Source organism: Elaeis guineensis, chromosome 9, assembly GCF_000442705.2.
Source record: "Elaeis guineensis isolate ETL-2024a chromosome 9, EG11, whole genome shotgun sequence".
Taxonomy (NCBI): domain Eukaryota; kingdom Viridiplantae; phylum Streptophyta; class Magnoliopsida; order Arecales; family Arecaceae; genus Elaeis; species Elaeis guineensis.
Genome location: NC_026001.2, coordinates 44,308,279 through 44,321,031, shown reverse-complemented (window position 1 = coordinate 44,321,031; position 12,753 = coordinate 44,308,279). Strand labels below are relative to the sequence as shown.

Below are 12,753 nucleotides of genomic sequence, written 5' to 3'. Positions count from 1 at the left end.
AGATTTGGTTTGGGCTTGATTGAATCAAGTTCAATTGGTTTATTAGATAAGCCAAGTGCAAAGAAAAACTAGTCCTAGTCCAATTAGGACTTGGGTCAACCTAATTTCTAATTTGATTAAAAAATTAAATTAGATTTAAATCTAATTTAATCTGATTAAATTAAATTCTTAATTGGGTTAAGATCTATTTTAATTGGATTGATTTGATTTTGGTTTGATTTGGTTTGAGAAATCAAATTTGAACAAGTCATAAATTGAATCCTAGTAAGACTAGGATTCCACCTTGCTCCACCTTAGCCCCCCACGCCCACTCTCTCTTATTTTGTGTTACAAAATCTTCTCTCCTAGGCCTTCACGCATGCCCAAAGCTTCCCTCTCTTTCTCTTTTACATGGAATGTGGTTGTGGATCAAGTCAAATTAGGAATTAGTTTGGATTTCAAATTCTATGAGATAGAATTTTAGGAAACCAAAACTCTTTTCTTATTGCACTGATTTTATCAGATTTTTTTTTGAGATTTTTGTAACTTTTATGGCACATATCGTGTGCCCTTTGCTAGTGGTCCATGGTAGAAAAAAAAGGAGGCCCCCAAGAGTTGGGCACCACTTGTCTTGCCCTGTTTGGATTTTTCTTGACTAGGTATTTGACCTAGATAAGGACTCTTCATATCTCATTATTTAAAATAATTTTTTCTTGAGATTTTCATGAATTGTAGAGCATTGAGAGACCTTTGGGGTGTATGAAAATTAGGGAGAAAGAGTGTTGGAGCATGGAGATATAATAGACACAAAATTAGGTGTCTAGGTGAGAGCAAAGAGAAGAAGAAGAGGGTCTTCTTCTAGGGTTGCTGTATTCACCTCTTTCTTTCCTCCATCTATGAGTTTTCTGAGAGTGTCTCATATTTAAAACTTCTTCTCCTATTTTTATATTTGGAAGAGTCCAAATCAAGAATAAGAAGGTATCTGATCGACCATCGAAGAAGGATCAGCACAGTACTAGCATACTGTGCTGATTTCCTAGACCAAACTTCTGATCGTGATTCGTGGACTCATGTGGATGATTTTTAGAGGTCGTATGTGTGTGTGGCTCATAACATCATCTTCAAGTCTGGATCAGCAAAGTTAGAATGTCTAACTTGTAAGGTAATAAATCTGATCTATTATATTTTACGTACATTAGATGTAGTATAAAAATATGTTGATATGATCAACATGTAGTTCTTGCTCTTTATATTTTAATTTCTAATTTAATACCATATAATAATCATGTAATAGGATCTTAGATATAGGAATTTTCTAATTTTATAAGATAAATTTTAATTTATTTTAGTCTTTCACTGTCTGATCTTGAAAAAATTTCAAGATCTAACCCTAAAACTCTAGATCTGGTTCCTTCACTAGAGTCACCCATTCCTTTTAACGGAAAGAGATGATAAATTGATAAAATGATGAAATTAACTAGACTTTCCAAGGACCATAAATGAATGACACAATAGAGGAAGCTACATCCATAATTCTTTCCTAGGATCCGCTAAATCCCTATCTGGCTCATTTTGGGATAGATAATTTTGATGAAGTTGGATATATTATAGAAGTAAATGATTTAGTAGATACGTCCTACCCCAAACCACCCCATCTTAGATAAAAAAATATAAGCCACCACCTAGCCTCTCAATAGCTCCTTTGTTAGAATTATCAACTGTTCTAGAACTAAAGTCACTTCTTGATACACCCACTGACACCCTTCCAATGATCCATAATTAGAAAGTCCAACTTATAGGTATTCTAAAAGTATATAAAGAAGTTATCGAATGGGATATTGCTGATATGAGAGATAATGATTTTAAGATTTTTATGATTAATTTTTTTATATTCGGTACTACTTTCGAAGACTGCCTCCAAAATCTATCTGCAATACTAAAACAATGTAGAAAGACATATTTAATGTTAATTTGAAAAAAATATCAATTTTAGATTAGAAAGAGATCATACCGAGATATATCATATCCGAGAAAGGGATTAGGGTAGATCAAGCTATAGTTGAAGTAATTTCTAAACCACCATCCCTGATCTCGGTCTAGCAAATACCATCCCTTATTGTCTTTAATATTTTTAGATTTTGGTATCATGTGCTTGTCCAGTACATTCTATTGGTCTGGGCTAATCATCATCGAGCATTCCATGGATATCTTACTACCATGATGATAAGGCCTCCTAATTGGCCTTGTCCTTTTAAAATCCTGAGGGACATACCAAGATTGGTTATGAGTGGGACTCCCTCATAATATTTAACTGAAGATGTTAAACTTAGCGCTTGTTGAGAGGCAACTCAATTTCTTAGAAGTAGTCTTAATAAAAGTCTAGCTGAAGACATTAAACTTAGCACTTACTGAGAGGTAACCCAGATCTTTGCAATTTAATTTTATTTTTCTTTTTAATTTTTTTACTTCAGTTACTTCAGTAAATAAGTTAGGGGTGAGAGCCAAATATGAATCATCAAGGACATCTAAAGACTCTTGCTGAACTAAGAACACATCGAGTTAGGTGTATTCTTTCTTATTTCTTTATCTCTTTTATTTTTCTTACTCCATTGAGGACAATATATAATTAGTTGGAGGGATGAGGGATAATCTTTGAACTTTACCTTGAACCTTTGAATTCAAAAATATGTTGATACTCATATACCTGACTATGCTTCAAACTTGAGTAGCATTAGACATTTTAGCAGCATTTGATGCACACTTTAGATAAGTTATGGAGTATTGAGGGACTGCATATTAATAAAATTCTATAGTGGGTTGAGTTTAGAATAAAAATTAATTTTTGAGCATTTCTAACCTTCTCTATTAATATCTAAAGAGAGTCGACCTCTTATGGATATGAGTGGGATATGTTAATGCATACAATTTCTTCTATATATTAAAATAATAAAAAAATTTAAAAAAATTCTAAACATTAGTTTTTCATTGAGTAATCGAGTCTCGTTGCCTAAGTAAGCAATGATATTTATATCAAAAAATGGGCAATGTGAAAAAAAAAAACTTCTTATACAATCAAGTCTTAATCCATAGCCTGTTTGACTCAAGTCAGTAAGCCCAAGGGGTGTTCTACATCTAATGCCCTAAAGCTAACCAGTTTGGGAGTCATTAGCCTAATACTCACTACAAGGGTTAAATAGAAAGCTTAAGTGGTTAAGGTATTGCATGGACTATATTTTATAAAAAAAAATGAAGGAATGGATGTGTGAATACAAAACCACTAGCCCATCTTAGAGTTAGACGATATAAGGATAAAGATAGGAGTGGGTCAAGAAAAAGCTTTAAAAAATTTTATGTTCTTTACTCAACAATTCTATCAGATAGTCTTAATATCCCAATGATATACTGTGATAATTTTCTAGATGGATATCATTTACTTTTAAAATTATTTAAATGAACACTCATGTCGAAGGAAGTCAGTATTGGACATCGATATTTTTCTTATTCGAGGATGACTAAAGTTCAAGTTGGAAAGTATGATAAGTGTAGTAATTAGGATATAGAAGTATTGAATCTCTTATTAGTTGATCCATATAATGTAAAATTTGATACTTCTTGTTTTCTTTTATAGAAAATTTACGAAGACCCAAATTGGTCTAGACTCAAAGCAAAAATCAAGTACTAATGGGTTGACAAAAGTTTATACATATAGTGAGATCCATGGTGTGCAGGATGGTGTGCGCATTGGCAAACGGGCTAGCAGGCTTTTTCGGGTGCTAGGCTTTTGGAAGATGCGTGCCTTATGAGCACGCATGAGGAGGCATGAAGCGGGATGGCATGGTTCACGTGGGAGCGCACTGCATATGTGCAACTGGGACGAAATGCAGATGTAGGTGCGTGATGGCTAGTAGACCGGAATAAGTGGGTGCGACTTGAAGCTGAGCTTCAATGAGTGGAAACTAGGGAATTAAATGAGAGAGCTCAAGGTGCATTTAATGCACAAGAAAGAGTAAAGAGGATGCTGGGTGCTGGCTGGGTTTCTTCATGTGGAGCCAAGATGAATGTCAGAGATTTCACACGAATGTAGCTTGTGCGAGTGTGGCAGCGAAATGTGGGAATGTGAAAAAAATCAGGATGCGAATGCAAGATGCATCTAGGATGCAGAAACAGTGGCATGATCAGGATTTTAGGTATTAAATTCAAAAAGAAAAGAAAGAAATGTGAGAAAAATCTAGCCATTCATTTATCCTCTTTCTTTAGTCCCATATCTAGAAAACATAAAAACCTCCTCTTTCCTAACACCTATAAAAAGACTTCTATACCATCCTATTGAGATATTTCTCTCTTTATATCATAACTCTTGTAAGGGCCCATGTGACAGATGGAAATACCTATCTTTTAGATTATTTAGCTACTTTTTTCTACTTTCTTCCATCCTTCCAACACATTAGAAGGAGAGTCAGTCAGGAAGAGATACGAAAATCAGAAAAGGAGGAAGCTCTGCAAAGGAAAGCTATTAGAGGAGGTCTTAGTTTAGATAATTTATTTCTTTTACCTTTGGGGAGTAGATTAAATCTTGCAACTTCAATATTGTATTTTTTTTTATGCAATTAGATCAACTTGTAAGTTTTTCTCTATGAGTGTCAATCAATATATTTCAAAATTACTTTCAAATTTATGGTGCTTAATGTTTATGAATGATCTTTAAATAGTTTATGTGATTGTTGGGACATATCGTGATCGAAAGATACGGTCCGTGCTCAGGCGATATAGGCTATCTTAAGGATCAATTTATAAATTTATTTGATTTAAATTTTTTTTTGAATTTTAATTGAAATAACTTATACTTTAGGAAGATGGATCATGATCAGAAGATGCGATCCATACTTGAGTGAGATAGATTATTATCGAACTAGAGCTCCAGATGCTTTAATCAACTAAACTAATTTTTTTTAAAAAAAATACCAAGATTGTAGTTAGAGATGAAATTGAAATCTTGAGATTTCTTTAATTATTTTTGTTGATCTTTTAATAGTTATTTCCTATTTAGTTCCTTTTGTTTTAATTGCTAGATTTAATCAATCCTGCTTTAATATAATTGCTGAAATTTTTTTCCTTAAAATTTATTTAAAATTAAATTGAACATAAGTTAGCCTATAATCTCTATGGATTCGATCCAACTCCTGCTATCTAGTTGATTCGAAAATTTACTACTTAGTGTGCACTGACGACAATGCATCAGACACTATCGTCCGAAGTGTATTAAGCATGAGCCAATCGATGATGGTGTTGTTGGCAGATGGAACTCAGACTATCAAGAAGGTCAGCTGCATGGTAGCTTGTCGAGTTCTTGTCTTGCTATGATAGGTAGGGTTATTTCTCCTTCGATCAGAATAGAGTCCCTATAAAATCAAATAAGGGGCATATTGACCCTTCTTGGCCAGTCAATTGGTAATTTCATCCTTTGAAAAGTATCATAAAATAAAATATCAGTCGAGCTTCCATTATTAATGAGGATTCTTTTGATATCATAATTTGCTAACTTCATAGAAATGATGATAACACCATCATGAGGAGTTTGAACTCCTCGGATATTCTCATTAGAAAAAGTAATTAACCATCCGTCTGCTGCCTCTTGGGCAATGGGCTTTTAACTTGGCCCTTTTCCCTCCTACCTTGGTGAATATTGAGATCATGTCAATGATTCTAGCTATTAGACTATTATTATTGTCCTTCTTGAATTGATGTTGAGGCGACTACTCAGTTGTCTGACTTTTTTACTTTTAAATATAGTTTTTAACGTACCTTCTTCAAATTAGAACATCAATCTCATCCTTCAGTTGGTGTCATGGCTTACATTGTGATGGAATCAACAATACTTCCTCTGGTTCTATCTTATCAATTGGGTTTATATCAGCTCTAGCCATCAAAGGTATCTTTCTTCCTCGATCTCTATGAGAATCTAGATCCAAAGGGCAGGCTCCTCGACCTCGGGTTTTTTGGCTGGTGGGAGGTCTCAGTCTCACCCTAGGGTCCTCGGGGCTCCTCTCATGGGTGCTTTTTGCTTCCTTTTTTACTTCCCTTGGATTGTCGATGGATGGCTATTGCTTCCTTGGCCTGCACATACTTTTTAGCATAGGAGAGGAGGTCGACATAATCCTTCAGGAAGCTCTCATTGAGGGAGAAGAGAAGGTGGTCATTTCAAAGCTGATATAGTAACCTTCACATTAAAGTTGTGAACTTCCAACATGGCCGCATTGAAGTGTGCCATGTAATCAAGTAGTGACTCCCCTTCTTTCTACTGGATTGAGAAGAAGTTGTCAGAATTCATCAGCTAGGGATGGTTGCTGCCGAATTGTGCGACAAACTTCCTTCTAAGCTGCTTGAAAGAATGAATGTTCTCTAGTTGGAGGTTGGAGTACCATGCTTGTGTTGGCTTCTTGAGTGTGGCTAGGAAGACAAAACATAGGAGAGCATTTAAATCCCCCTAAAGCATCATGAGGGCTCTATAGCCCTCAAGATGATCCAATGGATCTGAGGAGCCATCAAATGGTTCCACTTATGGTATATTGAACCAAGGTGGGATCAGTTCCTCTAGTATCCTTTGGGAGAAGGACAAGTGAGCACTAAAGCCAAGGGGGTCATCGCACTTTTGGTCCTCCTCTTAGAATGTCTCGAGCCTCCATTCGATCTATTGAATCTTCTGCTCGAGGTCATGCTCATGTCGAGATTCTCTGGGATGTGGGGAGTATCCCAGAGTTAAACCTCCCCTTGAAGACTTTGAGGTTCATTGCCATCGATCCACCCTCCTGGAGCTTCGTTGAAATGATAGGGATTGGCAAATAGCCAACTCGGAGTGGTGGGAATGCCGTAGGAGCCTCTCCAAGCTCTTGGGATGGGATCGATAGCTATGCTGTGATGGAGCATCCTGATGAGCTAGCTCCTGTCAGCTTTTCTTTCTACTACTTGCTAGAGTTGTTGGATGATAGTGGTCAGTGAGTGGACCTACTGGATCAGGATATTGAATTATGTAAGTTTGTTGCTATAGTGGGCGGAGTTGGATTCGCCATTGAGGGCTCTGAGTTCTACTGGCTCCACTGGGATGACTAGTGGTGAGAGAAGGCAGAGGGATCCAGCATTCGGGTTCTCATCATCTGTTCCTTTATTATTTCAAAAATTGGGCGACAATAATTCTTCTTCTAGCACCAATCTATTGCTGTAAGTTTTCGGATTGAAATTGATCATTCACCGATGTGGAGTTTAGATTTGATATGAGGGCACTTCCTCCTTCAGGAACCTACAATGGAAGTCCATACTCACTGAAGATGCTCTGGTTTGGAGACCCTCTGATGTTTACGTTAGCCGAAGCTTGAGAACAGGAAAGAAAAAAGAAAAAGATGAGAGAGTAAAAGAGTGTGGGCACTATTTTCTTTGTGCTTGCTTATCTCAGGATCCTCTTATTATCTCCTTATATAGAGATGATATTGTAGACTATTACACCTAAATCTCATAAGCCGTTAAGCTCAATTTGCTAGGTTGTTAAGTCTCAACCGAATAAGCCATTAGAATAGAGAATCCATTTACCAATTTGCAAATTGTGGTGCTAGTCATGGGCATTAATTGTAGATTCTATTTATATTCTAGAAGTTATAGAAAGATTCCAATGAGTCAACCTTGCCGCTGAGTTGGCTAGTGCTTTGAGGTCGGCACAGCATTAGGGTGCAGCTTCGGTGTGAATCCGGAGTTGATTGGACATGTATGAGGTCAAAATCCTCAAAATAGCGTTATCCAATGTCTTTTTGAAGAGCTGGGAGTGGCTCTCATTAGATCAATTTCCGTCTGACATAAGGATTAGTTGTTGTTTGGGGGCGTAGACTCGCTGCTATTTCTTTATTGGCAAAAACTACCTCACGGTCCTGATCACCTTGGTTCAAGGCCGAAGTGCTTGGTCGATGAAAAATGGCTTATACAAATGGCTCACATCCAACAGATCACATGCTTCCTTCAAGAACGATTCGGATTAGATTAGATGATACCCTGCATCTATATTTTTATCGATGATTGCACTTACACGACATCAATTTGCCCCGGGTAACGTTCAGGATCCCCGCCTAATTTCTCAGCTGCCACCGCATGAGAAAGGACACTGCCGCTCAAGGGTCCAGAACGGAGAACACGCTGGGACACCAACATTAGGGGGTAGGTGGAGGGTTCCTGTTCCAGAGTTCCGCAGGAACCACTATTAGCTGGCATCCTGCCAAACAAGTAACAATATGCTCCCGCGCTTTTCGATCCCCACCGTTCATCGACAAACTGCACATGCCAGGCACGTTAAGCAGGATTGAGAAGAGGACCATGGAAAGACCATGGCAGACTTTTTATGTATGGGCTCAAAAAAGGCTCCCAACGAAGAGCCATTGCGGAAGAATCCTTTCCGTCCTGGATTTGGAATCCCTCGCTACCGTCATCCGAGGTTTATGTTCCCCTCTTTTATTTTAATCTCATCTTCTCGATTCTCTTTACTCTTTTCTAAATCGTTGCCAATTAGTGATTATTTTTTTTAAAATCTTGCAATAAGGTTTGATTTCCCCCGTACGCCTTACATGGAGATTTCATCGGAACCGACCACATCCACCTGCAGCCACTGGTAATCTCTTCTTTTTGTATTATTTTGTTGCTTTGGTTTCCTATAAATATGTTGGTAATTCCAGAATTTCTGGTCGTTAGTGGTGTTTCTGGTTATCTTGTTTTGATCCATTGTTCTTTTTAACCGCTTATTTGAATTCAAAGGCATTCTTAGCTTCCCATTTCCGAGATTATATTTCTTCTCACGAATTTGTTATTTGGGGGCTTATCTTTGTGATTAGAAAGAGAAAAGTTGAATTTTCTTTTATTAGGGATTTATTGGCCTTAGAGAGTCTTTGAGTTTAAATTTTACGAGGATTTTCAATTATGTGGCAACGCAGGCTAGAATAGCTGGATTATCCTTAATGCACCTGATTCTTGAACGTACTAGAAAATCAGATTGAATTCGGAAAAAAAAATAATCCTATGGAATTTTAAAATTAGCAGCAGCAATGACGGAAGAAACTACTCCTTTCTTTATAAATATGGGTTTGGCTATGGAAAGCAACACAAAGCAAAAAAAGCTCCATAGAAGGATGTTGTAGATACGAAAGACTTAATGTCAACCTGATCTCAACTTTCTAATGACTTGGGCCGACATTCTAAGTTATGCTAGTATGTGGGTGCAGGAGCCACTGTAACATGTACACTGCTTATACCTGGTTAAGGGCTGTTAGCATGCCCTTTCTGTTACAGTTAGAAGAATAGAAAAGTCAGGTTCAACTTGACCATTCAAACTAAATATTAAGGGCTGCTCTGGTATTGCTTCTGTTTTCTGTTTATGTTTTAAAAAATCCAAGAAAAAAGTTGAACTAGACTCAACAAGTATGCATGATGAAACCCTTTTGTTGGTAAATTGTCTGTAAAACCATTAGAGCTTTTGGCAACAAAGATTTTATGGCTTTCAAAAAAAAAAAAAGCAAGAGAATGGCCGAAGTTCCCTGCCAATGCCATCTCCAAATCCATTCTCTGTGCAGTATTAAACAACAATACAAAAATAAGAACCAAACAGCCCCTATATTTGCTGACATCTTGGTAAATTTAATGTTTAATTCTGAACTATAAGTTGTAGATAGGCAAAGGCAATCCTTTTTGTCCCATATATGATATGAAGCGATGCTGTACCATTGATTGTCATGTCATGTAGAGAACTTACACCACTGTACCATTGATTATCATGTCATATAGAAGACTTACACTAATAATTCCATTTGAAATGAGCTGAACTGTAGATATTATTGATTATTGGACTATGACAAAAATTATTAAAGCTTAGATATGACAACTGAATTGAAATTTTGTATATGATCATTACCTAGAAAAGTATATATTTTCTTGTTTTCCCAAAGTTCAATGGGGATTTATTTCTTACCATTCCCATGGTGCATCCTAGGATTTGCAAATTCCTTATATCGAATTTAGGGAATAGCTAATGCTGAAAATCAGATATCTGAAACTTATCAGTCCCGATCTGTTAATCATGAAGTATTAATATAATGGGTTTTAGTTGAATAATTTAGACCACCGTTTGCCGAACCATCGTAAACCGGATGGTTTAGGGCTTTCAAGTCATACCGGACGGCAAACTAGATAGTTCAGGGCATTTCGAGCCGTACCAGCAACAAATTAGGATGGTTTGGATGAGTAAATCGAAACATTGAACGGCGGAGAGGGCAAGAGAGGAAGGGAGAGAGAGAGAGAGGAGGGGAGAGGAAGATGGGATGATGCTGTCGGAGGCTGGTGGTGGCCCGCCGAGGCCTCTGCAGTTCAGTGTCGTCCGATATGGCGTTTGAATAAGAGAGAGGGAGAGCGACGGTAGCGAAGGGACGTGCAGTCGGTGGAGAGGCTGCCGGAGGGTGCCAGATGGCCGTTGTGGTTGCCAAGTGGCGGAAAACATGCAGGCGGAGCCGCAGCCGTGGAACAGGGGCGACCGCCCTGTTCTCTCATTGCATTTTTTTTTAAAAAAATTTATTGCTGGCAAATCTATTGTCGGCTTTATTATTTGAGATTTTTTTTGCAAAAAGTTAAAAATAGTGAGTTTTTTTATAAAAAAATCCATGAAATAGGGGGATTACCCCTGTTTTACGCCCGTGGTGCCGTAGGCATCAATTGCACCATTCGGTAATAGACTAAGGGCCTGTTTAGTATTGTATGTGTTTTTCTGTTTTGTTTTAAAAAATCCAAGAACAGCAATGAACTATACTGAACAAGATGAATTGGGAAATCCTTCTCTTTTAAATTGTTTTGTGGGACCTAGCAAATATTTATTGCTTGCCAAGGAGTGAAAATAGAAGCAAGGAATAGCAGAAGTTTCTTTAAATTCTATCTTGAAAATCAATCTCCTTGTGGTATTTCACTAAATTGTAGAGAAATAAAAACACAAAAACAATAGTAAGAATACCCAAAGCGGGCCCTAAATTAGTGAATTAGAATGTGCTTAAGAGCTGAACTTTGGCATTAAGTAATTATAATCTAGTGCAAACAAAATGCACCCAGTCAAACAATGTCTAAAATAAAGATGAATAAGGTATGTGCGACAAAACGGGTGAAATAAGGTAGGACGATGGTCAATAATAATGGGAGGTAAAAGGATAAAGAAATTACCAAGATGTGGGAGTTTGCTACATGGGAGGGCATTTAAGCAATCTTTCAAGCAAAGAATGCCGTACCTGGCCGAACCACCTGATATAGGGCGTACCGAACCGGACCAGTGGTCAGTCAATCCGATTCGGCTATTTTTTTCAGAAAATAGCTTCGAACCGCACCGAATCGGACGGTTCGATGCCATACCACCCGAAATCGGGCGATATGGCTTGGTACGGTTCTGTTCGGTGTTGAACCGAACCGTACTGACAAGCATCACATGGGGGGTGGGGTGGGGAGGGTTGTAGTGGGGTCTGGGCTGTCTTTTAGTGACAGCCCAGGTGGTTTGTCTGAGAGATCCAAGAGCTTTCTTAGAACTCCCGAGCTCGCCTGAGAGGAAAATGAGACACTGAAAAAATTAGAAAAAGAGAAAAATTCTGTCAAATTGCAGCATTGGGTCGAGAAGATGCTGATTTTTGGCCGAAAGTAAAGTAATATATTATTCTTTTAGTAAATATTTTATTTTTTATATTTTTGTTGTTAAAAAAAAAGATAAGAACGAAGAAGTATGAAAATAAGAAGAAATTATATCAAAATTTTTTGATTTTGGTATGATTTGATCATATGTGATAGATCGTTGGAAGATCTACATGATGACACTAAAATCATTGATTTTCATTAATTATATATTTTTTAAATATTTATATATATTTATTCATAAAAAAATATTTAAAAGAATAAATTTAATAAAATAAAAAATTAGAGTTTCAGAATCATATTTAGAATGATTCAAGCTACTTAAATCTAATCTCAATTTTTTTTTAATTTTTTTAAAATTAAAAAATATTTTTATAATTATTTAAATAATAAAAAATATTATCAACTAAAAAATATGTAAAAATAGTGTTATATTTTAGTTAATTCAAAAATATTATTTGAAGCATATAACATATTTTTTTAAATTTATAAGTTTTAAAATTATTATTGAAATTTTTTAAATTTATATATAATATTTTTTAATAATTATTAAACTATCGTGTTTTGTTATACTTACAGAATTTTGTAAGAAAAAAATTCAGAGCATGACATTCGTTGACTTTCATTAATTATATATATATTTTAAATATATATATTTATTTATAAAAAAATTATTAAAAAATAAATAAAAAAATAAAAAATCAGAGTTTCAGAATCATGTTTAGAATGCTTCAAGCTACTTGAATCTAACCTCAAATTTTTTTAAAATTTTTAAAATTAAATTTTTTTTATAATTATTTAAATAAAAAAATATTATCAAATAAAAAATATGTAAAATTAGTATTATATTATAGTTAATTTAAAAATATTATTTGAAGCATATAACATTTTTTTTTGAATTTATGAGTTTTAAAATTATTATTGAATTTTTTTGAATTTATATATAATATTTTTTTAATAATTATTAAACTGTCATATTTTGTAATACTTGCAGAAATGAGTAAGAAGAAAGATTTAGAACGTGGTATTGGTTGGGATCATGGTGAGATGCTCTCAGCTCGACATCATTGGAAATACAAATGGTGTAACACA

The 12,753-nt window shown here is 35.8% G+C and overlaps 1 protein-coding gene across 4 annotated transcripts in view; it reads left to right on the top strand.

Moving 5' to 3' along the window:
• Window positions 1-8,314: 8,314 nt before the first annotated feature.
• LOC105034575 (uncharacterized) overlaps window positions 8,315-12,753 on the top strand; it is a 79,908-nt gene continuing 75,469 nt past the window's right edge. The window contains exons 1-2 of one of the 4 annotated variants that reach the window (XM_073243453.1): window positions 8,315-8,449; window positions 8,555-8,623. In XM_073243453.1, the coding sequence (XP_073099554.1) occupies window positions 8,343-8,449; window positions 8,555-8,623 (176 nt within the window). In that variant the 5' untranslated portion in view covers window positions 8,315-8,342. The remainder of the gene's footprint in view (window positions 8,450-8,554; window positions 8,624-12,753) is intronic. The other 3 variants (XM_073243454.1, XM_073243451.1, XM_073243452.1) reach the window with 3 other exon arrangements.